Here is a 24,146-nt window from a genome sequence, read left to right as displayed (position 1 = left end):
TATTTTGTCAAAAACTTGTTTTTTTTACTCTAAATGTAGCAGTTTTGTATTTTAACGAAAACGCCGCGGTGAACACGCCGCTACACAAACACGTCGACATGGAGAAGATAAACAGAAAAGTGGCACAGCAGCTGCTGACGTTGTGTACATCTCAAATGGGCGTATAAAATGTCTGTGTGACACAGCTCTGGGTCTCGCTTGCATTAAACTGGCTTGCATTTTATTGAAGCTCCGTTGTTAAGGTCACAGCTAATGTAAGTACTGTTGTTTCGCGATCAAGTTAAAGTACGTTATTGAGCTGGGCAGCTAGTGTTAGCTGCAGGCTAACGGCAGCTGCTCCGTGGGTCAGTATCCTCATGCTTCACAGATTCGGCTTTGCGAACCTTAAACCTTTCGTAGTTGTCCAAAAAAAGACGGTACTGTAGAATTTGAATTTACCATCGGTTGTTGTGTAAAGAGTAATAAGGCTGTCAGTCTTTTTTTGTTTTCTAACATGACCTCTAACTATAATTTGGACAATTTCAACGTGGAGGCCTAACCTGCTAGCCTGCTTTTATTATTATTTTTTTGTAGTCCACTGTTGTTTGGAGGGCTAAGACCACGGTGATAAAGTTTTCCTTTTATTTATTACTATATTGTCCACGTTTTTCAGTTAAAACGCTAAACTGTTGCCAGTGTGGTGAAAAATGCTTATTTTGTTAAAGTAATTGAAATATTTTCTTAGGAACTGTAGTCCTGAAATGGGAAAGTGAAAACCCCCCAACACGTGGACAATGGGGAGATAATGGGGGTTGAATTCAGCTTTTCCCCAGTATTTAGGTTTTTCAGTCACTTTTACTTAAACACATGTAATTGCGCATGCACATGTATGTACATGAATAGTTTACGTTTTGTTTCTCACTCTTGTTTGGTTGAATGTATACACCATAAATCTGTTTTAAAAAGCTGTAAGAAGGTGTATTTTTGTATTTTACCCTCTTGCAGCTGTTTCTTAGATTTATAGTGCACATATTACTTATTAATTATTTTATTTGTTAATGTAATTTGCACTACTTGTGCAATTTCAGTCTTATCTTTTACTTTCTTTGTGTTTATCATTGTTTTACATGTAAAGGTTTTGCACTCCCACAGTTTAGGGCCCTCACTGTGCTTTTACACTTTTACTGTAACTATCCTCCTTATTTGTTGTGGGCTGTATTATTTTTATTGTGTTATAACACAATAATTTCCCTTGTTTCCTCAATAAGTTTCCATTGATCATCTATCTTGCAGGGTTGTAACAATATGGAGAGTGACCTGAAGCCCCAGGATCAAAAGGACTTAGACAAGTTTATTAAGTTCTTTGCACTTAAGGTGAGACACTAACATAACTTTTTCTATACATCTGTAATTGCAGGTTTCTAAATGGACATTTGAGGCTTCAGAAGTGAATAAATAAATAAACAATGGAAAGCCAGGTTTTTATTAGTGTGGCTCAAAGCACTGGAATTAAAACAATCTTTTCCAACATATGTCTCTTTCATAAAAGTGCCTGTTATATTTTGGACAGGCTTGTCAGCAATTTTCTATGGATTGTTTCTGTAAAACCAGCTCATTGTTTGAGCAGCCTGTTTCTGTATCTGTAGACTGTCCAGGTGATAGTCCAAGCCAGGCTGGGAGAGAAGATCTGCACTCGCTCGTCATCATCGCCTACTGGATCTGACTGGGTAAAACAACGTAGTCATTCTCTGTCATGATTGTTTGGCTTTCAAGTTAACTGTGGATCTTTTCATGGCATGGATTATGGATATTCAGGTTAATATTCCTTCTAGTTTAATTTGGCCATCAAAGACATCCCAGAGGTTACCCATGAAGCCAAAAAGGCACTGGCTGGCCAGCTTCCAGGCATCGGGCGCTCCATGTGTGTTGAGATCTCTCTGAAGACATCAGAGGTAAAAAAACAAACAAACAAAAAACCTGCATCCTGTTTTCTTGTTTTGTAAAAACTGGGCTTTGGGATTTATCATTGTTTTACACATTTGCAACACCAGCCAGACCACATCATTAACTAAATATGCAGCCTCTTTAATGTAACTGTGTTCGTTAGTTTTTCTTTGCTTTGTCTTCCTTCAGGGGGACTCGATGGAGTTAGAGACTTGGTGCCTGGAGATGAATGAAAAGTGAGTGAATTTTGTTTTTGCTTTAGTAAAAGTCTTCTGTAGGCCATGTGGTTCAGGGTTGCTGATTTTGCTTCTCCATGTTTGCACAGTATCAGCCAGCAGGACCACAAATCTTTTAACTATAGTATCTGAATCAGTACTGTTACTGATTTTCTCTGCCAAAACTTAGCTGTCAGACACCCGTACTAAACGTAGAGCTTTGTGAGCATCCAAGTCATGAAGAAGCTCAGAAATGCAGTAATAACCAGCAGTTTGAGTAAAATAATTTGTATATAAACAATTGGACATCACCCACTTTAATGGACAATGAGGTCCTATCCTCAAGCCTCAAGCTGAGAATTTTGACCCTCACCTTCTTGGTGTCTTGAAGCTTATTTCATTGTAGGAACTTGTAAATCAGAAGGGAGTTCTCTGTAAGTGTACTCTGGTCTATGGCTGTTTTTTTTCTCTAATGAGAACCGTAATTTAAAATAAACGAGTGTCTTGCTGTATTCAGTGAGATGTGAAGTCAGTGATTGAGCCCATAAACACATCAGTAAAGTGGGTCAGTGACGAGTGGCATTAGCTTCTCTTAAACCTCTTTAAAATCAGACTTCTTTTAAAACTAGAAGAGTCGAATGATAATTTGACCTAACTGCTGAAGTGTTTCCGTTTGAAAACTGTGTCTGAACTATTTTGTTTCTGTAGGTGGTAAAGTGAGCCTGTCGGCACCCTGTCAGGTCCACCAGCACTGTACAAAACACTGTTTTAATTTTGGTATTACTCTGTGCACCTGTGCTTTTGAAAGTACAGTCAAAATGATCAGTAATGGTCTCCATTCCCCAAGCACCACACTGCTTTATTCATACAAGATAAATTTAGAGAGGGGTATCAAAGAAAGGTAGTCGGCGAGAAGCAGACCTGGAAACACGAAAACGAGCTGCCTTGCAGAGATATTTTTAAAATCCCCTTAAGCTGCTGTATTGTAACACATCACCGTGTTTTCTGTCTGCTGCAGGTGCGATAAGGAAATCAAGGTGTCATATGCAGTCTATAACCGTCTGTCTGTCCTCTTGAAGTCTCTGCTGGCCATCACCAGAGTCACGCCTGCTTATAAACTGTCCAGAAAGCAGGGACACGACTATGTCATACTCTACAGGTACATTTGTCCTCACTTCCAGAATGCATCATCTCACTCCTTTTTATCTTTGTGCTGTTTTCAGTCCATTCTTCTAAACTGCGTGTTGCTTCTTCTGTCTAGGATCTACTTCGGGGAGGTCCAGCTGAGTGGATTAGGAGAAGGTAAGTTTAAGACCTGATTTAAGCTTCTGTGAAAAAGCTTTGTAGAGCCTACAACTGTTAAATATTCCTTATATTGAGACAATGATTGCTGTTCTTTCTCTGATAAATTCAAAACTGCGTTGACAAAGTAGCTGTAAATGCCCCGGAGGAGTTGATGGTGCTAAACAGGCCATTCACAGTAGTTGTAGACTGCAACCTGATATGTAATGACCCTTTTTTCAGACTCATGTGATGAGGCACATGATCAATAGTGGGTCAGCGATCCTTTTAAGGGACAACAACATTAGGGCTTCAATACCTGGGACTAGAGCTGGGCGATATGAGATTTTTTCATATCACGATATGTTTTTTTCATTTCAGTCGATAACGATATCTATCACGATATAAGCCAAATAACTATATTTGTAAGATTTAAATGTGCCGTTGCTCACAAGTAAAATGTGAAATAATCAGCAGCTTGTTTTTAAATATTTATTTCCCATAATAAGTTCAACAGGGTAGATGTACTTAAGGAACATGAGACTTTTTCAGATAAATAAAGGCAAATATTGCAAACTACACAAAAGGCAGCCTCTAAAGCGTTTAAGTTTCAAAATAGAACAAACAAAACAGACTAAATTGTCAATTCCACTTAGAAACAAAATATTAATTCTAAAAATAAATCTTAGTTTGTTTTACAGAAGAACAGACAAAACTGACTAACTTTTGTCAATATCAAATAAACTGAGAACTAAAAGAAAATTCTCAATCTCTCCTTGTTGTATAGCTTAGCTTTTCAAACAGTTTTAACAGTTACTTTAGTCTGACAAAAGCCGAATGATGAATTAGCGCTTCCAGTCAGAGACTGAGGCTACGTCCACACGTACACGGGTGTTTTTGAAAACGGAGATTTTCCGTTTTCGTTTTAAAAAATAATCCCGTCCACACATAAAGGCAGAAATGAAGGAAAACGCTGCTATGAACATGCCAAAGCAGCAGGTGGAGCTAGATTCCTAACCGTGTAGAGATGTTGGCCAATCAGAAGTCTAGAAGCCTCGGTGGGAAAAAGTAAACAAAGCTGGGGCATAGAAGCAGAACCGAGTCGTATGTGTGGAGGGACAGTAACTGTGTGTATATGTAAGCATTTAAACACTGCAGAGAGTAGAATTAACAGTAACAGTATTGTAGAAATTCATTTCACCGAAACAATAACGTGGCGCACAGTGTGACGCATGCACCAGTTTATTGTATTTCCAGTCTTGCTTTCGGCACAATTTACAGTGCACGCTACTCTGTTTTTTGTCAGACTTGAAATAGCCGAAATACCTTCACACTACGGAACTTCTATGGCTCTTCCGTTCGACAATCTCTCCGGCGTTGGAACCATCATCTGTTTTCTCTTTGGTCACGCTCGGTTGATTTTTCTAGTCGGCACACTCATTTCCTCCATTACGCGCTGGCTCCATTACCCGCTGGCTGCTTCCCAAACAAACACACGTGCGGCTTGGCACTTGTGCTGTACGTAACAAGTCACGCGACGTGACACTGCGGCTGTGATTGGTTCGGCTCTGCGCTACTTAATTTGGATTGGCTGACCTTTTCTTTTTTTTTTTCTTTTTTTTAAAAGAGGACAAGAGCGGCGAGGTCTATCGCGATAGCTTAATTTCTCTATCGAGTAAAAGTTATATCGCGATACATATCGTTATCGTTCTATCGCCCAGCTCTACCTGGGACTCGCCACCGTTTGCTTTTAGAACTGAAGAAGCTTCTCGGATGAGAGGTGGAAACGTCTTCAAGAAACTTCAAGTCCAGTCGCTTTTCTTTCCAAGCTCCTTAGATTACTATGACCTGGATGACCGACAACCTGACATGTAGTTAAATTTCTAGGGAGGTGTGCGCCAGGTTATGTTGTACTTTCTGTTGTTCAGAGGTGTTTGTGGTTGTGCCATATGTCGCAGTGTTTTCCAACTGAAGCATCACCAATTTATGCTTCACTGGGAAATCTATGATGAAAACTGACGTGCACTTCCAGAGATACATAAGGAACAATAGTCACAGCGTCAACATAAGGACTCGTGGTAATTAACACGTAATGCACCCGCACAAGCATAAAAGTCTGCAACGACATCAGCCAGTCACATAGGTTGCGATGTGGGCTCTGCAATGGTGTACCACAGAAGTCTAAATCAGGACCAACTCGGCTCCATGACTGACATTTGTTAAATCAATACAGAAACACTGAACAACACACATCTCTCCATGTTTTCTGCTCCAGTTTGACACAGCAGTTTGATTTGCTTGTACTGTAAACATTTTTTCAAAAGTAAGCTTTCATCACTACTGTATTGCATTAAGTACTTTCACACTATAGGGCTGGTTTACATTTGCTTATGTTGTGCTTGTTTTTAAGGTTTCCAAACGGTGCGCGTTGGAGTTGTTGGCACCCCTATCGGTACAATCACGCTTTCGTGCGCCTACCGCACCAATCTGGCATTCATGTCTAACAGGTAACCAACAAATCAAAGCCACAACAGCTGTTCTTCAGAGAAGGTTCTTGTATATTTATTCCAATGGGAAACGCATCTTATGAGCAGTTTAACTGTCCTCCTCTTCAGGCAATTCGAAAGGTCGGCTCCCATCATGGGGATCATCGTGGATCACTTTGTGGATCCTCCCTGCAGCAGCCAGCGTCCGGCAAACATGGGCCATCCCTGCAACTACAGGTAGCTTCGCCACTCAGTCTGGTTTTGTCTCCCACAACTGCAGAGAAGTTTAAATGACCTCCAAGTGCAGAAGTTAAGTAGTCAGATTCAAGGTGATGCAATCCATCATTCTGAGGTCACACTTTATCTCCCTGTCCTTTATCTCCATGAGAGTCGAATCGGTGTATCAGAAGGAAAACATACAGTGTCTTAATCTGATATCACTCTGTGTCATTTGACCTCAGGCTTTCTGTTATCTTTCAGTAAAAGAAACAAATGTATACATGTCTGCCATCAGCTCAGAACTTCAACTACAAATATCTCTGTGTGTGCAGGGCTCCCGATGAAGAGGACGGAGGGCAGTTTGCAGGCGTTCAGGACTCACAGGAGGTCTGCGCCACCTCCTTCTCCACCTCCCCTCCCTCTCAGGTTAGCGTACGCTCCCTCGCCCCTCGTCGTCATCTCTTTCTTTAACCTGTGGATTCTTCTCTCCATTTTCACTCCTGTTTTTCATTTCGCTTTCTCTTTTTCTCTCCTTGTCTTTTTTTTCTCTTTTCCTGTTGTCTTGTTGTGCGTTCTATCTGTGTGTGTGTGTGTGTGTGCGCGCGCCTGCTTTGGCTCAGTGTGTGTGTACGCTGAGCCCGTCTCCCTCTAAACTGCCCAAGCCCCTCCCGCTGGATAGTCTGCAGCTCCCATTGGCTCCTGGACTTGTCACTCACACTGTGAGTCTATACTGACCATTGGGAGGGAGTGTGACTCTTTGTGTTTTTGTGAGACACATCCTGATTCTGCACTGAACAGATCTGTTTTCTCAGACTTAACATTTGCTTTTGGGCGTGTGTTCATCTAATCCTGTTCTTTCCATCTTCTGTTTAAATTTCCACTACTTTGTTCAGTGCACAGCTTCAGTTTGCTGCTGATCACTAGACATGTTTGATCATCCACATCACATGGCACCACCTCAGTAAATCTATCATTGTGATAGCTCAGCATGTCCCTTAAAAGTCACACAGTATATGATAAACCTGAACTCCTCCATGCTTAATCGTTCCTCCTGTGTCTCTTCCTGTTCAGCTGTACGCCTCCAGGTTATCCTACCAGCCGACAGCTTTAACAGGAGCTGCAGAGTTTTGTCACCCTGCTTCCAATCCAAACCAGGTGATAACGCCATTCACACCATCAGCAGTTAATTATGTTTTATGCCCAGAGTTTATTTTTCTCTTCACAAGAACACAATAGGAAGACAGAAACAACAGAACTCAATTAAACAAGAATCACCAGTGGCTACAATGATCTGAAGAAGTGTCAGAAAATAAAGGTTTAAGATCCGAGGCAGCCGTGGAAAGACATCAAAGCTCTCAGCTCAGTAGTTTGTGATGGAAGAGGTCAGGCATACTTTTTACACTAAACAAAAAGCTGTGTTTTATTTTAAATTTTTGAGCCAGCTGTTGAACAAGAATCTTCCAACTTCATATTTGTAGGTCATAGTAAGAGGACCTTCTTGCTGCAAGGCTATCACCGCAACATTTTAAAACTATGATTAAAGTGTTAATAAGTTCATAAAATTAGTTCCACATAAAAAGAAAACTGACACTGAAACACTGACTAGAAATAAACATGATTAGAAAGAAACGGCAGTGGACTAAGAATCAAACCCTGTGGAACTCCATTTCTGAGGTGATTGCAGGAATGCATAAAACGTCCCACTTATGATGAGGACGATGCGATCAGTGAAGCAAAGACTTCTGACTGTTATAAATAATGATGTTATGGTGGTTTATTCTCATAGTTTGATATTCTGTTTTCCAGAAAGCCTAATGAAGGACTGCAGTTATGATTTCTTCTATTTACTGATTAACATTCTTATTTCCTAATTAGCTTCTTAAATAACTAAACAATGTCCATCAAGATTCTTGTTTATGTCCTCTCATAACCCTGCCATTGCTTCTTCTCTAGGTCTTGCATGCTGGGAAGGAAGGCGGGGCTCTGTTGATGCCTCCTCATGGAGCAGATGTTCATCTGACAGTAGAGCATGCCCCCAACACACCGAGCAGCAGGTGATTGTCCGCTGGCTTTGCATTAACCAGTGAAAACTGTAACCTATTTTTATTCCCTGAACTCCAGTGTTGGTCCGTAGTTCCGTTAAATCATTTTGAAATTTAAACTTCCTGTCTTGTCCCTCTCTCTCCTCTCAGTGGCGATGATGACGGCTTGTCGCAGAGCGGAGAAAGACGCAAAGAAGAAGGGCGGAGGAGCGTTTCTCCCTCGGACCCTGTGGAGTCGCTCAATGCGTTCACAAGGAAGGTCGGAGCCTTTGTTAATAAACCCAGCACACAGGTACGTCATCTTAAGCTGCTTTTTACACCGATTTTAGTTTCTCACCCACCACACTGAACCCTGCTCTGTGTGTATCTATGTAGATAACAGCAGCCAGTCTGGACCTGCCATTTGCGGCGTTTGCTCCTCGAGGCCTGGACTCAGAGGAGAATGATCCTATGGTAACTTCAGTGTTATGGTGGACAAAAATAATGCTCCCAAATGTCTTGTCTTGCACAACAAGTACAGTTGAGGTTCACTTTAAGGCTGACGCCTTTTCTGCTGTGCGTGTGCGTTTGTGTTCAGGTTCACCCTCCAGATTCTCCTCCCTGCCCATCTCCCCTGCAGGGCAGCCTTCATTCTCAGGGCTCAGAGGGGTCAGGGCAGCAGGACGACTTCGTCATGGTTGATTTTGTATGTAGTTATTTTTTTTATTAGGGGAAAAAAAAACAGTGCACAGCTGGGTTCAAACAAAAAAAAAAGTCCAATTTAAAGCAAAACAAGATTCCAGGTGTTTTATTATGAAGCTGAAGTGGTTTCTCTTCCCGTCTACCTAGCGTCCGGCCTTCTCTAAAGACGACTTGCTGCCGATGGATCTGGGCACCTTCTACAGAGAGTTTCAGAATCCTCCACAACTGGCCAGTCTCTCACTTCACATCAGTTCCCAATCGATGGCCGACGACCTGGTAAATACCTTCTTATTTGCAATTGTGTTGACGGCGAAGCTTTTGGCGCCTACAGAATTGACAGCACGGAAATGAATCTCAGTAGTCACGTGAGTTTGCGTTCTCCCTCCACAGGACTCGCTGCCGGAGAAGCTGCGCGTCTATGAGAAAAACATAGACGAGTTCGACGCCTTCGTGGACATGCTTCAGTAGGCGAGGAGTGAGGGGGGCGAAGGCTGAAAGTAGAGAAGGACTTCCTGAGGAGACAAAGACAAAGAAATGGACACTGAAAAATGAATGAAAGGGAGAAGCAGACTGGAGGCTCCTCTGGTTGTTTGTCCTGTGGAAATTACTCTGACTTAATCACCGTGTTTCAATGTGAAATTTCCCTCTCCTTCCTGTCAAGCACACTTAACAGCTTGTACATCTTCACTGTAAATACTATGTTATCTCCTGTGACACTGACACACACACCCCTTTGTGGTCCGGTAGGGTTGATCCAACTCAAAGGTCTTCATTTTCTCTGTGGCGTAAATCGGCTCTCATCTTCAGTGTTTAATCAAATCAGATGATCGTGGCGTTTTCAGTCACTTCAGACAACCACCCACATCCGAGGACAGGCTACCTGCATTCTTGAGAACTGTAGCTCACCGCCGAACACTAAAATCACCTTGCTGATCATATCTGAGCTGAAGCTGACGGATCTACAAGTCGAATGAGTACGTTTCACATTATGAGTTTTCTCTTTAAAGCCAGTCTGGACAAATAAAGTTGCACATGGCCTTGTAAGAGGATTTCTGTGCTCGGCTTTACAGCGAAGGCGGCGCTCGCTTCAATGTCCCTCAGCAGGTTTTCCCAGCTGGTCTGGGGATTTAAACTGCCAACTTCAGCATTTGCAAATGTCCCCAGTGGAATGTAAAGTGAATTAACTGCTGTACAGAAAACATTTCCACGCTTCAGTTTGCTTTGCAACAACACTCAGTTGCCAGTTAAACCACGTACTCCTAGCTGAAACTAATACAACATCCCACCCCTGCGATAACACGTCGGTTTTTGTTGAAACTTAACGATCATTTTGAAGGTTGGTAATTGTGAATCAAGGGGAATAATGACCCCCCCAGTTCAATAAAATTTACCACCATCTTAAATCGCAGCCTTGAAAATGACCATGAGGTTTAACCAGCCCCAGTTTAATCAAGAAGTCAACATAACCTGCGTGGATACTGGATTTTATTGCAGGATGTTAGTTTGAGCTTTCCAGTAGCCTGGTGTTTACCGTGCGCTCTTCGACATGCTTATGTTTATTTTGATCTTTTTTTGATTAAAAGAGGGAAACATTTCCAGTTGTCTTCAGAGGGTAACATCCATGACTGTTCAGTTTGGTTGAAAGCTTTAAACTTTTCTTTTGGTGTAGATGTCCCAATAAAGCTCTGTACAAACTACATGGCAAACCTGTGACTCGTGTCTTCAGTGGCTGGGATGTTTTACCAGGATCCAGAATTACCCAATAATTCATAATTTAAAACTTTATATTTTTAAAAATATATACATGTATAAATATAAGTGCGTAATATAATAGACACTTAAAAAAAATTTCTTTTTAAGCGTAGCAGTTATATCTTGCCATTTTAGTGTAACAGCACCTGTAAACACACTGCAAGAATTTGAGTTGTGACAAAGTATCCTGAATTTCCCAGAAGTACAACCTCAAGAGGAGCTTTCAAAACCTCTGAGACAAGATGGGGAGAAAATTTTAAAATTGATTTTTAGTTCTGCCATCCAGGAGGGGCTCAGAGTAGAGCAGCTGCTGCTCCACATCGAAAGGAGCCAGCTGAGGTGGTTCGGGCATCTGACAAGGATGCCCCCTGGGCGCCTCCTGGGTGAGATGTTCCAGGCATGTCCCACTGGGAGGAGGCCCCGGGGCAGACCCAGGACACGCTGGAGAGATGATATCTCTCGGCTGGCCTGGGAACGCCTTGGTATTCCCCCGGATAAGCTGGAGGTGGTGGCTGGGGAGAGGGAGGTCTGGGCCTCTTTGCTTAGGCTGCTGCCCCCGCGACCCGGCCTCGGATAAAGCGGATGAAGATGGATGGATGATTTTTTTATACAGAAACTACTTTCAGCTGTGCCACATGTTTGAACACTTTAATCCTGGCTGTAAACACTACTTTGGGTTAGAATTGAACTGAATTTCAGCTTACAGAACATGTTAATCAGGATGGCACTGGCAGAATCAACATCTTATGTGTTGCGAAATTAAAGCCAGTTTAGACAAAGCTTCAAAATATGCGCGTGTAGACATGTGATGACAGTTTCCCCTGGTTGTCCAAGATGCCGAATGACTGGAAGTTGCAAGCAGAAAATGAAGACCACTTTTTCAGAATTCTCAAATGTAGTTTTATTCTTGGTAGTTTCTGGATTTCCATCACATACCTGCAGGACTGCAAAGGGTCAGAACTGTAAAGTTAAGAGTAAGGTAGTACTTAAACAAATACGTTTCATTCTACACTTCATATTTCACCAACGCGCCACAGGCTTTACAGCTGTGACCAACTTCTTAGAGAGCGCCGAGTCGTTATGCTGCTACCTAAAAAGGGCCCTTAACCGTTCAAATGCTTCACTTCCTGTGAACAGCTGTCTGGAAGGCTATGGAGGAAAGCTGCTCAAGTCGATATCAACTCTCCCAGACAACGATGACGTAAATTTCCTAACGATGAATATTTTCTAGGGTTAGCCACTTAAACATGCCATTACTTTTGAAAGCTCTGAGCTGCAGTAGTCAGAGGACATTTCCCCCCAGGAAATGCTAGGGTGAAACGAGAAAAGAATAAAAATAAAAATACAAAAAAATAAAATAATAATTTCACAGGAGACAGGCAGTGATTGCCCAGTGTGCATTTCCACCTCGTTCAGTTGCTCAGTCCACTAGAATTGTCCTGTCCCCACGTCCCCCCCACTGTAGCTCCTCCTGAGCCCGACTGTCCAATGAGTTTGTGTAGGGCGACTTGGTGATTGAGTCTGGGCGCGACGAGACCGGTCACAGGTCTGGGAATGGTTGGGAAAAAAATAAAAACATCCGAGTAGAAGACGTGTAACGGTGATGAGACAAAACCTTTTACTCTTATCCCACTCCCGTCAATACAGGTAAAAAGTCTTTAAAGCAGATGGCCAGAGTCCTCCTTCGTCATTCATATCCAACCTGCTCCAAGTCAGTTGAATGTAGGTGGAGTAATGTAGTTGGTAGGGGGTTGTGGTTGGGGTGAAGCCAGCATCCATATGCACTACAGATCAGAGCAGGAGGAAGAAGAGGGAGTGTTTGGAGGAGGTTCAGGAGTTCAACTTTTCTTAATGGGCTTGATTTTTAATTTTTAAAGAGAAGGGAGGTGACGGAGGCGAGGTTCAGGCTCAGGCAGTACTCAGAAGGTCCTGTATGGCTTTCTGCTGCGTCTCATTGAGTGTCGATATGCACTGTGTCCACAATCCTGCTGAGGTCTGGAAGATATGACAAGAATATGTTTAAATGCTTTGCAGATTACCCAAAGTAGATTTGAGGGCTGTGTCTACATTTCTGGGCTTACCTGCACTTGACGGATCACGTTAGCGAGCCGCTTGCTGCACGCGTCTTCGCTCTTGATAGATTCATTTGAGACGCCGTCGGCTATGATGAAGAAAATTTTAGGAAGATTTGCGTTCTCTGGTCCGAGGACAATCGGGTTGTTGCTGTGGAGAAAGGATTGAGAGGTCAGGTGTGCAGGGTGGAGGTGGTTCATAGACAGTCAGGAAAATGAAGTCTCGGTACCCTACCTCTCAATGAGGTCACAGAGGAAGTCAAAAGTGTGGACCGCCTCCTCTTTGTCCTCTTTGAGCGGTAGCCAGCTGAGCCAGTGGGGAAGGACCTCGTTAACGTTGACGCACTCTGGTCGGAACCTCATGAGCTTTCCCACAGCAGAGACGCAGTTCTCTGTAGCGTTGACGTTTTCCTTTGAGCGCGAGTCAGCTGCCTGGATGACTCTGACCAGCAGGGGGAGGGCCTCTGTGACGAAGAAGAAAGACCAGAGCACATCATGTAGGTGTCGCTAAACAACTGAACTGCCAGCAGGTAAAGTAAAGACCAGGTCATACCTGTGCAGAAGGGGCGGTAGTTCTCGCCTCCGAACTGAGCCATGACGCCGACGCCGTAGGCAGCTGCCTGCCGGACCTCGGGGCTCGTGTCGCAGAGTGACTGGATCATCGGCCGCAAGAAATATTCTGCGTATTTGAACGAGGAGGGGCTGCAGTGCTCCACCACATCGTCAAAGATGCACAGACCCCACTGTCTGTCAGCCCAGGGCCTGTTAGGACACTGAAGACAAGTGAGACAGTTTAGTAGTATTCATTTCCAGTTTCCATGTACATATGATACTAAAAACAGTGCTCAACAATCACTCACTATTAGCTGGACAATGAGCTGCAGCAGCTGCTCAAACCAAGGCAGCACCTTCTCTTTGTAACTGCTGAACACCGAGTGCAGGATGTCAGATACTTTGGTCAGAATGTACACATCGTTCTCATCCTGGGAGAAGACAAACACCATGATGGCTTGGAGTGTCTTGCATCATCATCATCATCATCATTTTTGAAGGTTAACACGCAAAGCAAAAATATTTACCTCATCTTGTAGTGTTTCCTCTACCTGCTCATCATAATCTTCATCCTGTCTCTTAGCTGGATAACACAAGTATGTGTTAGGATTTTGTACCAGCATTTAAAATAATCATGCCCTCATGGTATTTGTGATGTATCATTTGTCATGGGTAAAATATTTGTGTTTCTGAAGTCTCACCCTGCCTGAGCTCCTGGTTCTTAAAGTGCTCCTCCAGCTTCCCCTTCAGGATGCCGCCCAGCTCCTCAAAATGCTCGCTGTTCAGACAGCCGTCTCCCATCAGCTCTATGCACTTTAACAAACACACTTTTGTCAGTGCACAAAATAACATGGCTCACGGGGAGAGAAAGAAAAAAAAAAAAAAAAAAAAAAAAGCCCAAAATGTAGCTACCTTGGCAAACGAATGCATGATTTCTGACAGGACATCCGAGTCTGGCTCTGTGCCGATGGCCTTGATGAGGGCGTCGCACATGAAGTGCCACATCTGGGTGAGGTATTCTGGTCCTCGAACCCGGGCACACTCAAGCAGCAGGGGCATGGACTCAGCTGCTGCCACCCGCACACGTGAGACAGTTAAGGCCAACGTCACCTGTATTTTCACTTAATCCGAACAGTGGAACCATCAGAGACGTTCATGCTGAAGTCTTTAACATCTAAACATGGAATCTGATCGTGCTGCCTCCTCCTGAATGTTTGAATCCAGCTAAACTATTTTAAAGGTTGAATGCCCCTGCCCCCCCAAAATCATGCAGCACTGAGTGCCCTGGAAGAATAGGAAATTGCTATATAAGAATCAGACCATTCAATTATACTGAAGTTTAAAATGTCATAACAAGAGGATATCATCATGAAAGTAGAACTTGAGCAGAGGAACCATGAGTTTCACCACCTGCTCTGTGTACTCAACAAAACCTTCCTTCAGCTCTTTGGCATAACACACCTGAGAAAAAGAAAGAAGAGGAAGAGTGAGTGATGACCACATCCACAGCTTCTCAGGACAGTCTTGAGTCTCATTTTCTTCTCACCAGCATCTGACAGGCAGTAGCCTTCTCCTCCAGGCCAGCTGTCTTGATTCCAAAACTCTGCTGGTCTCCCAGGTTGACAAACTCCCAGCCATCATCCTCTGATATGTTCTCCATGTCCTGGGCTTTAAAAGGAGAAAAGTGAAAGAGTTTTAAGTGAATCCTTTACATTACACATACAAGAATCACATATAGAAGTCCCAGCAGGCAGCACATTACTGCAATATTAAATATGAACACGTGACAGTGAGCAGATATTCTTCAGAGATTTGTGACTATTAATCTACGGACACTGATTCGTTGCAATATGGGTAAAGGTACATGGCTGCAGCCTTTATTCACCACTGGATTGATCAGGTTTAAAGCATGCTTTGGTAACTGATCATTTGAATGCCTGCAGACTTTCATTTCAGGCTTATAGAACAAACTGGACACGCATCAGAAGTCAGTGCAGGAGGCACAGGCGGCAGCTGTCTGTTACTTACTGTCAAGCAGGGCCACCTCAGGCTTGATGGAGGCAGTCTTCATCAGGGGGCCCATCACCACCGGCAGATACTGCTGGAACTCCTTCCCCAGAATCTTGCACATTCTCGCCCAGGCTGAGATCATGTAGGAGATCTAAACCGAGAACAAACCATAGCAGCTGACTGTGTGTGACCACCACCTTGAACTAGATAGTTTTAAGTTTTGTTCAAGTCGTCCTACCTGGGGATCATCATCCTCCAGATCGTTGAAGTCAGTCTGGGTCTTGAGGAGCAGCTGCATTACAGCCGATGCATCTGGCATGAACTAGAAGGGCAGAGAGAAAGATGTGTGAATATGAGGGTTAAAGCTTAATTTAAAGGGAATAACCTTGAATTAGGATCTTGGCACATGGTATGCTTTGATGGTCAAAGTATACCTTCTCCTTGCCGACAGCCAGGCCGATGAGACTGATGCACTCTATGGTCTTGCCGCGCAGCAGCCGGAGCTCCTTCTGCACGGCGTTTTCTACAATGTGTTTGAGCGAGGGCATGAACATGTCGTAATATGGCACAAACTTCTCCTCTGCGGTGTCGGCCACTGAGGCGATGGATGTCACCACCTGCTCCAGCACCAGCTTCGTGCCCTTCTGGATCAGCTGAAGGTTGAAGAAATGATTTGTATGAAACAGACCACACACACACCGACTTTGTGAATGCACGGTCTCCTCGAACACTTTACTGTACCTCCTGCAGCTTGGCAACCATGATGACATGAAGGTGCTGCACCAAGTTGTCCAGATAAAGGATGAGCAGCGATTTAGGACAGTCCTCTGTAAAGTTTATGAGGGCGGCGGCGGCATGGGCCTGCACCCGAGGGTTACTCTGGTCCTCCATGGTCTGCAGCAGGGCTGAGATCACCTAAAACGAATAAACAAACTGTCTTTGTAGCCATGAAGAAAATGAAAATGCTTGCACAGCTGTTTAAGTCACTTCAGATACCTTATCATGGAATTTCTTTTGGAAGGTGGGGGCAAAGTCTGTGGCCATTTGTCCAATAGCATTGCAGGCGGCATACCGCACCCTTGGGTGCTAGGAAGGAGAAGAAAAAAAAAAAAAAAAAAAGTGTAAATGATTAAGAAATGGGAAATGATGCGACTAAACATTGATCAACCAACCATTAAGACAGTTAAGTAAACTGAGTGGCACTTTTGTACAACGGCTGCCGTTTCCTTACAGGGTCGGCGCAGAACAGGAGGACAAAGCTGACGATCTCTTGGAGGATGGCCTCCATCTGCTGGTGGCAACCCTCACCGATGGCCGACAGCGCCATTAGCCCAGCATGGCGATACTTCCAGTCAGCTAGCAGGAAACACATAATTGACACAAATTTAAGCACTTTAGTACCAAAGCAGCTGTTAATTTTGCTGTATGAAAAAAAAAAAAATGGTAGCTTAATTAAAGTTAAATCAGTGCTGCAGTAATGTGCAGCTTTACTTACGATTCTGCAGCATCTGCATGATATGCTGTTTGATCATGGGAAGAATGATCTTCCCTCCCAGACCACAGGCAATTCGATCAAGCGCGCTCTCCCCAGCCACAGCGTTACTGGTGAAGCACAAGAAACATCCAGGAACTTATGGACATGCACACATCTACTGAACTTCAGAGTACTTTAAGAAGTAGGGGACGCAGATGCTGTACCGACCCTCAAAGATGGAAATATATTAGTGCATCAGGACGTACCTGTCAAAGTCTTCATCTTCCAGCTCATCTGCCATCGCCCACTCATCATCATCCTCGAGATCCACCATCATAGCCAGCATCTGAGGCACTAATAAACATAACAGACTTCTATCAAAACTACTCCACTCATCTTATTTGGGCACATCATTATAGAGGCCGCTGAATCAAACTCTTACCACTCTGTGCTACAATGGCCGTGTGTTTTCTTAGCATGGCCGCTGCCGTCTCTGATAACGTGACGATGACTTCCAATGCCAGCTGCCGTTGCATATTTGTAAGGTTGGTATCACCGCACAGCTGAGGAGACAGGACAATTGCACATGAAACGATGCCTCGAGTCTTGATCAGTGGTAAAGAGATATTCACCATTTAGAGGTTGCAGCTTACCCTCAGACAGAGCTGCAGTGTTTCCTCCAAGTTGGGTCTCAAGTATTTGGGTGCCGTGTCTGCAATTTCCACCAGAGACTTGAGCACAGAGTCATCTCCCTGGTAGCATGACTCATTCACTGCCTGATGGGTAAATCAAACAAACAGGTAGGTTTGTAATGCAAATATATTCAACAGGTGTGGCAAAGTTAATGCCACATTCTGTCCTGACTTCCTCTTCCACCTTTATGAGTCAAACACAAAATATGCTACTGCAATAGAAGATTTGCTACAGGATCCAAGATGCCCAATATTTCATAATGATGCTGCATTATTATAACCTGCAGGAACAAACGCTACCAAACACTTGCATGTGTATTTGCTTTCACATGACTTCAATAACCTCTCAATGCAGAGACTGTCGTCAGAATCGATCATAACAGTATGAAAACATCATGTCACTCCGAGTAAGCAGTAGACCATTTACTTTGAAGTTCCAGCCTCCATTTGCAGATATCCAACATTAAACTTTAATTAATAGATCTTAAATGACTGATGCTCTTAGTGCTCAGAAGCCATTACCGGTGCAAAAACATAAGTACTGACGGGTTCCGTATCTACAGTACAAAGTGATCCGATCTGAAATCACAAACACCAATGTGTTATAGCTTACCTGCAGGATTCCCGGCAGGAGATCAGCAAAGTGTTTCAGCAGAGCTGTGTTGCTTTCATTGGACAGAACAAAAGATGCTGCAGCCCGAGCTGCCAGGGTACGAATCTGTGAGATTTAAATACATAAAAGCAGCTAAGAAAGGGAACTGAGAGGTGTGTGATATGAAAGAAAGATCCACACAAAGTTAAATGACATCACGTTTCAGCTACCAGGCCATGCTCCATCCTAAAACCTTACCTGTGGGTTTGCCTGGTCCTGCATGCACTGAACAAGCATGCGCTTGATAACTTCCATATAATGCTGCTGCTGGTTGCCAAAGATTCCTGGAAAGTTCCTAGAAAGATATCATTGGAAGACATCAGTCAGCCATCAGTGCATCCGCCTGAGTAAGAGTTTGAATTCATCATGCAACAGGAGCTCACCAGAATATGTGCAAGGCAGCTTCTCGGAGGCCGACATTCTCAGCGTTGACAGAATCAAACAGAAACTTGAGCACCTCTGGCCACTGGTTATTCCCATCGTCATCTACATTAAACAAAAACACCAAACGTTCCTCAGTAATTTCCACTTTGAATGTTATTTGATCAACATCTGAGAATTTCATTAATGACACATGAGAATGTTTGCCCATTATTCCTGCATAACATGGGAAATACTGAGTCATGGCTTATCCATAGCGTTTAATCAACAGCCACCAGAAGAGAGTGAGAGAGAAAAAATAAATAAATATAAAAATCACCGATCAGGTTCCGGGACAGCTCGGCTGCAATGTCGCAGATCTTCTTGCGGATGGTTGGGGAAGTCTCTTGTTGGATGCCCGTCAGCAGCTCTGTTTTGATGGCTGTCTGCATCTCCACGGTCAGGCCTGGGTAGATCTCCTCAAAAGAGGAAGACAGCAGCCGCCGCAGCAGCACTGCTGCCATCTGTTTGACCTGTGGGGGCAAAAAAAAATTATTAAATACAATGCTGCTTTCAACATGACGTCATACCTAAACAGTCATGTCAGACACCCATACACAAGTGTTCCTTTTTCAGTTTAGTTGGGCAGTTGGCTTACTGGACCAGCTAGTTTTATAGTTTATGCTCTCTATTTAACAAGTGTTGTGAAACAAATCGTTTCCTTCTGCAAAGACATGTTACCCGTTTGGTAAACCAAAACCTTTAGAGTGAGTGGTCATTAAGGGGAATAAAAAAAACAAAACCAGACCGAGTGTCTTAGAATGGCAGAGTCACTCTCCCTGGGCCAAGCACCTCTCTGCCTGCTCCCATTTCAAGCCTCTAAAAATATCAGCCTTGAGGTAAAGTAAAGCAGAGGAAGCATGAGGACCCAAGCAGCTGGTGGATTCAGAGTAAACATGACTGCCTGAATGCCAGAACTGTGACTCACAACAAGCCGTAGTCAGGCAGCGCCGAGGCCTCACATGTGATAGCCGGACTACATACTTGAAATGCCAGCAATGTTGCATCTTTTAGAGATAAAAGGTATTGCAGGCTTCAGTGTCACGCATTGCATCACTCTTTCCCATGTGTACTGCCATCTGAATGGGTAATAATTACGACAGATAGACATATATAAGAATATTTGGATTTAATATTTCACCATCCTTTTATTAGATTCTGACAGAGGCTGGAGTGCATCCCTGATTACTTTGGATGATGTTTTTCCAAGTTATTGTGTGTATTAAAACCCACTCAGTACATTATTCATATAGGGCAAAAATGCACATAATCCATTTATTTAGCATGTAATGTCTCATATTAACTGTGACACAGCACCCGAAAAACCCACGGAGATGTGAACGAGTGAAAAACAAATTTCATACGCAACATTTGTTGACAACTTAAGATTTTAAAGGTGAAAGAATTACGTCAACTTTGTCTGACCTTTGGCCTAAATGGTCCGTTTTTGGGTGTGTCAAGACTTCATTGAGCACAATACAACAGATCATAAATGTCTCAGATGGGCTCTTAAGTGGCCAAGTTTTTGAAGTTCCCCTGCTTCAGGCTGAAAAAATTCACCATGTCATGCCACAGATATGTTCACAATCCGTGTACAAACCTCCTCTGCAGCAGACGCATCTCTGACAGCTTGTAGCAAGAATGTGATCTTATTCTGGCCTGGAATATTGTCGTAGGTCTCCTGAAAAGAAAATGAAAGCACCGCGGTTAGGATCAGACAGGCCATGCACAACATGAATTTCTACTGCTAATACAGCATCATGTTCCCTTTACTGCAGTTACAAAGAACCCCCCCCCCCCAAAACAAAACACTCAAGCTTAAACAGATGCTGTGGTCAAAATAATAAGGACTGTCCAGTGAGGTCATATCAGGGATTACCTGAAATATAAAGGCAGGACTGAATATTCACTTTTCCCATTTTTACTGAGGGTTAAGCTACAGAAGCATGAATATATTTTCCTTATAAAAATGGCAAAAAAAAAAAAAAAAAAAAAAAAAGAAAAAAAAGAAAAAAAAAAGAAAAAAACCCCACAGGAAAATACATAGACATCTGTCAGGTAAGGTAACACTCTGCCTCAACTCACATTGTGTTTCTTTGCATAATCGCACCCCAAATGTCCAGTTCTGAGCCAGGAAAAACCCTGTACATCACTGATGTTTGCTATAAAGACAATCAGTATTTTAATCAGCAGTAAAAGTGTGACATTTGTGCAAGTGTACCGAATATGGCTATAAACTGAACATGAGCCCTAATGGGCTCATACACAAGAGCCACCCATTTATTTTACCACTGTTATGCTGGTTTACCCAAGTTAAATGAGACTCCACAGGGATACAGTGAAACCTCTGGTGTGCGCTCTGGTAAAAGTCACTATGTGCATGTAGTTTCAGCATCCCCATCATGTGGAAGGATCGAATACAAACTCTTAACACAACTGCACGGGAGAGCCACCTTCAATGATTCCCAAACTGACAAAATGAGACAGGGAGGAGCACAGATGTGCCAACGGCTGGGCTAAAATCAAATCCCAAACAATTAGAATCAGAATGACCAAGCGCTCAGGTTGAGCAACCCTTGAATTACCTGCAAATCAATCTGCAAAGTCCACTCCTCTTATAACCTGACTTGAACTACTGCACTAATCCATTTGTCCACCTAAAGCCTAAATGAGTTTGGTTGCCACACAAATTCAAATGCACTTCATGGCTTCTCACAATACCACCACTTGGATGAACTAGTGATGGGATTAACTACAAAAAAATTAAAATAAAATAAAGGGTGACTAACTGTATCTTTCAACTGTTAAAATGTGAGTTTAGGTCCCATACAGGTGGATCAATTCCTATTATGCGAGTAAAAGAGAACGGGAGGAGTTCCTATAAAGGATGAATTCCAGTGAGCTTAGCATCCCGGCAGACAGTCTGAGTTTATCAAAGAAAAACGCTGACTGGTAGAGAGAGGCGGTGTGTGATAAGATTCAACCACCTCATCCAAAAGTCGGGGTGCCGGAGAGGGAGGGGGACGCTGGTAACAATGCTCTGCGGCGACAAGAGGCTAATAATGGTGGTTGTGAGGGGGGGAGAGTGAATAGACGAGCTAGACACAGCCTAAACAAATCCTCTGAGAGAAACTAATCCGAGGAGACGAGCCTAGCTACTGACGTGTCTGAAACTGAGATGATCAACTTCACGAAGGGAAACACGGCTGCTAGTTTAAAACTGTCTGGTTAAGACTTGACTTTTAGTTAACACGACCGGAGGCCATTGCATAAGTAATCGCCCCTTTGAATGAACTACCTCACCATCTACAGCCTATCCCTTTGATGGTTTGTTTATCACCGCAGCAGTAACTCAGCATATGTGCCACGTTCAGTCTCAATATTCCGCTTTAATATTTTAGCAAGCCAATGTGCTGAACCCTAGCGTGCTAGCTAACAAACCTAGCAGCACTGTGGGTAGCTCATTAGCTTGCTGCTACTTCCTGTACTCTACAGGCGCCACTGTCAGCTGGAGGTTGGTTCCGACAAACGGGTCCGTTCACTTTTTACCGAACAGCCCGAGCTTTGCCGAGACACGTACGGCTACATGGTGTCATGACAGCGCTGGTATCTGTGACATCGAAATTATGTTCACATATAACTACGCAACATGGTGGTAGTTAGCGTTAGCTGACTAGTACTCGGCTTCACAGCGCACGTGGGCTACCGAGCTTGACGTGAGAGGCTGCGCGCGGCCAGGATGGACAGCTAAGTGGTTAGCTTCTGCTAACTTGGCCATACGACTTCCAGCATTCGCCGAACTTGTCAGCCACTAAAAACTGTTTTTTTCCTCGTCTTACCTCTGCCTGTTTCCTGACGTTGTTGTCAGGGCTCATCAAGTTACCCAGCAAGAGGTAGAACTGCTGCTGTTCCGCCATTGCAGTGAGATCCAAAAAGAGCAGCCGGGTGGAGGAGCGGCGAAATGAACCCGGCAGACCCTGCCTCGGTCACACAATGCTGCTAGCGTCTTATTGGCTAGCTTTATCGACCTTACTCAGGGGTCATTGGATCGAAGACCTTAGGCATGCGCTCGCCATTGGCTGGCACGCACTCTCTGTGTCTATTGGTTGAAATCGACACAGGGAACGTGAATGCGTTGTTTCTATTAGCTACCGGTGAATTACTAAAGCGCGGGAGTTTATTGCGTCATGGCTGAGAAAATAGAAACAATCAGAGCAACAGTTCATCAACACGTTATCACAGCTAAAAAAGCAAACAGGTTTACTCAGTTGGATATACTAAAAACTGCGATTAGATAGGACTGAACGATGAATCAATTCCCCTTTATTTTCTAAATAACAAGATTGAAGTAGAGCTTTGAGTGAAGACTTTAGAAATGGCATGATTTGGTAATTTTACAAAAGAAATTAAACTTAATGCTTTCTCAGTCACTGCATATTGTTAGAATTAACCACATGAAGCCAAATGCATCATAGTTCATACAGGAGTTTTTGAGACCTGTGATTTTTTTCTTCTTCATGAAAGCCTAAATAAATTGCACAACAATGCCAGATGCAGATTATAACTCATAAATGCAAAGTAATATTTAATTCATTTTTTTTATTAGTCAGAAGGTTCAAGGAACAGTCCAGTTTTTTTTTTAAAAAATACCATAAATAAATAAATAATTTTCTGGCAATTATTTTATGGTTCAGGCTTTATTTATTACGTTGTAATTTCAGGAAAAAAGTGCTATAATATGATGATGATGATGATTAGTATTATATGCAGATCATAAAGAATTAGAAGAAGAAGAGGCAGAAAAACAATACACTTGTTGCCCTATTAGATTTGTAGCTGATTTGTCGTTGTTTAGTTTTTTGTTCTGTCATGTTTCCCAACATTCATTCATTCATTTAGTTATGTCATATGCTCACATGCTTTTTTATATTGAACATCTACCATTACAAGTCCAAAAGCATTCACATCTTGCAAGTAGAAATAGGTAAGAAAGAAATAATTCTAGATTTAAAGCCAAACTATGGTTGAAAATTGCATTTTTATATTTATAGTGTATATAGAAGAAACACCTGAATACAGATTGCAAGGTAAATTGTCTCATTTTTTTAATCTTACATTAACTGTATTATATGTTGAACTTGTTCTATTTCTGACTGAGTTTTTATGTGTTTATGTTTTCAAATCAAATCAAATCACTTTTATTGTCACATCACATGTGCAGGTACACTGGTACAGCACATGTGAGTGAAATTCTTGTGTACAAGCTTCACAAGCAACAGAGGCGTGCAAAATACAATACAATAACGTAAGAACAAACAAAATATAAGAATGGGTAAATCTGAGGATTATAACAATAAATATATGTGCAAATATAAAGTGTATGCACATTACTGAATATGTATAGTATATATGTATATCTACGTGTGTGCATGTACATACATATATATATAAAATTAAATAAAAATAAAATACACAGAGGTCGTAATTGATTATTTTAATTGAAAAACGTGTTTGAGGCTTTTGGAAATATTCATAACTTATCTGAAATGCAAACTGCAGTGCTTTAGATACAGTCATTGTTTACATAGAGTACATGATTAGGTTAATGTTTTGCAGTGGGATTGCGTAATGTTCTCCCGCTAGGTGGCAGCCAAGCTTTGCTCAGTGGTTTCTTG

The 24,146-nt window shown here is 42.8% G+C and overlaps 2 protein-coding genes and 1 long non-coding RNA gene across 4 annotated transcripts; 1 reads left to right on the top strand and 2 right to left on the bottom strand.

Annotated features, from left to right (window-relative positions):
- Positions 1-100: 100 nt before the first annotated feature.
- atg13 (ATG13 autophagy related 13 homolog) lies at positions 101-10,544 on the top strand. 2 transcript variants are annotated; one of them, XM_082524520.1, is made up of 18 exons: positions 101-254; positions 1,273-1,353; positions 1,626-1,706; positions 1,812-1,931; positions 2,113-2,159; positions 3,157-3,297; positions 3,400-3,440; positions 5,830-5,926; positions 6,035-6,142; positions 6,457-6,550; positions 6,745-6,843; positions 7,196-7,279; positions 8,078-8,178; positions 8,317-8,458; positions 8,542-8,619; positions 8,744-8,851; positions 8,995-9,123; positions 9,238-10,544. In XM_082524520.1, the coding sequence occupies exons 2-18, from the start codon at positions 1,285-1,287 to the stop codon at positions 9,313-9,315; spliced, it is 1,617 nt and encodes a 538-aa protein (XP_082380646.1). In that variant the 5' UTR covers positions 101-254; positions 1,273-1,284; the 3' UTR covers positions 9,316-10,544. The 2 variants fall into 2 exon arrangements, with proteins under 2 accessions (XP_082380646.1, XP_082380647.1); XM_082524521.1 differs by lacking the exon at positions 6,745-6,843 and having other exon boundaries at positions 102-254.
- A 931-nt stretch (positions 10,545-11,475) lies between these two features.
- kpnb3 (karyopherin (importin) beta 3) lies at positions 11,476-22,490 on the bottom strand. The gene is made up of 26 exons (XM_082524501.1): positions 22,311-22,490; positions 20,072-20,152; positions 18,752-18,944; positions 18,435-18,537; positions 18,250-18,346; positions 18,013-18,117; positions 17,361-17,483; positions 17,150-17,270; positions 16,974-17,061; positions 16,729-16,835; positions 16,465-16,589; positions 16,230-16,319; positions 15,975-16,148; positions 15,668-15,886; positions 15,472-15,555; positions 15,252-15,384; positions 14,770-14,891; positions 14,588-14,684; positions 14,136-14,308; positions 13,925-14,036; positions 13,751-13,806; positions 13,532-13,654; positions 13,225-13,444; positions 12,907-13,135; positions 12,681-12,822; positions 11,476-12,594 (listed from the first exon to the last, which is right to left on the bottom strand). The coding sequence occupies exons 1-26, from the start codon at positions 22,386-22,388 to the stop codon at positions 12,508-12,510; spliced, it is 3,282 nt and encodes a 1,093-aa protein (XP_082380627.1). The 5' UTR covers positions 22,389-22,490; the 3' UTR covers positions 11,476-12,507.
- Positions 20,447-22,290, bottom strand: LOC309700731. Its single transcript, XR_014274732.1, has 2 exons — positions 21,057-22,290; positions 20,447-20,633 (listed from the first exon to the last, which is right to left on the bottom strand). It is a non-coding gene; the product is annotated as an uncharacterized lncRNA (long non-coding RNA).
- Positions 22,491-24,146: the final 1,656 nt, after the last annotated feature.

The sequence above is a fragment of the Aulonocara stuartgranti genome (assembly GCF_965226115.1).
Source record: "Aulonocara stuartgranti genome assembly, chromosome: 23".
In the NCBI taxonomy this organism is placed as follows: domain Eukaryota; kingdom Metazoa; phylum Chordata; class Actinopteri; order Cichliformes; family Cichlidae; genus Aulonocara; species Aulonocara stuartgranti.
The sequence above is the reverse complement of the archived record's forward strand: the minus strand, read 5'-3'. Positions and strand labels throughout refer to the sequence as shown.

What these genes read in the sequence shown, in the direction of transcription:
- atg13 (XM_082524520.1), top strand. Translation starts at nt 1,285, where the DNA reads ATGGAGAGTGACCTGAAGCCCCAGGATCAAAAGGACTTAGACAAGTTT. An exon ending in CCACCTCCCCTCCCTCTCAG is followed by an intron (nt 6,551 to 6,744) that starts GTTAGCGTACGC and finishes GCTTTGGCTCAG; the next exon opens with TGTGTGTGTACGCTGAGCCC. An exon ending in CTGCTTCCAATCCAAACCAG is followed by an intron (nt 7,280 to 8,077) that starts GTGATAACGCCA and finishes CTTCTTCTCTAG; the next exon opens with GTCTTGCATGCTGGGAAGGA.
- kpnb3 (XM_082524501.1), bottom strand. Translation starts at nt 22,388, where the DNA reads ATGGCGGAACAGCAGCAGTTCTACCTCTTGCTGGGTAACTTGATGAGC. An exon ending in TGGAGGATGATGATCCCCAG is followed by an intron (nt 15,385 to 15,471) that starts GTAGGACGACTT and finishes TTCTCGGTTTAG; the next exon opens with ATCTCCTACATGATCTCAGC. An exon ending in CTACTGCCTGTCAGATGCTG is followed by an intron (nt 14,685 to 14,769) that starts GTGAGAAGAAAA and finishes TCTTTTTCTCAG; the next exon opens with GTGTGTTATGCCAAAGAGCT.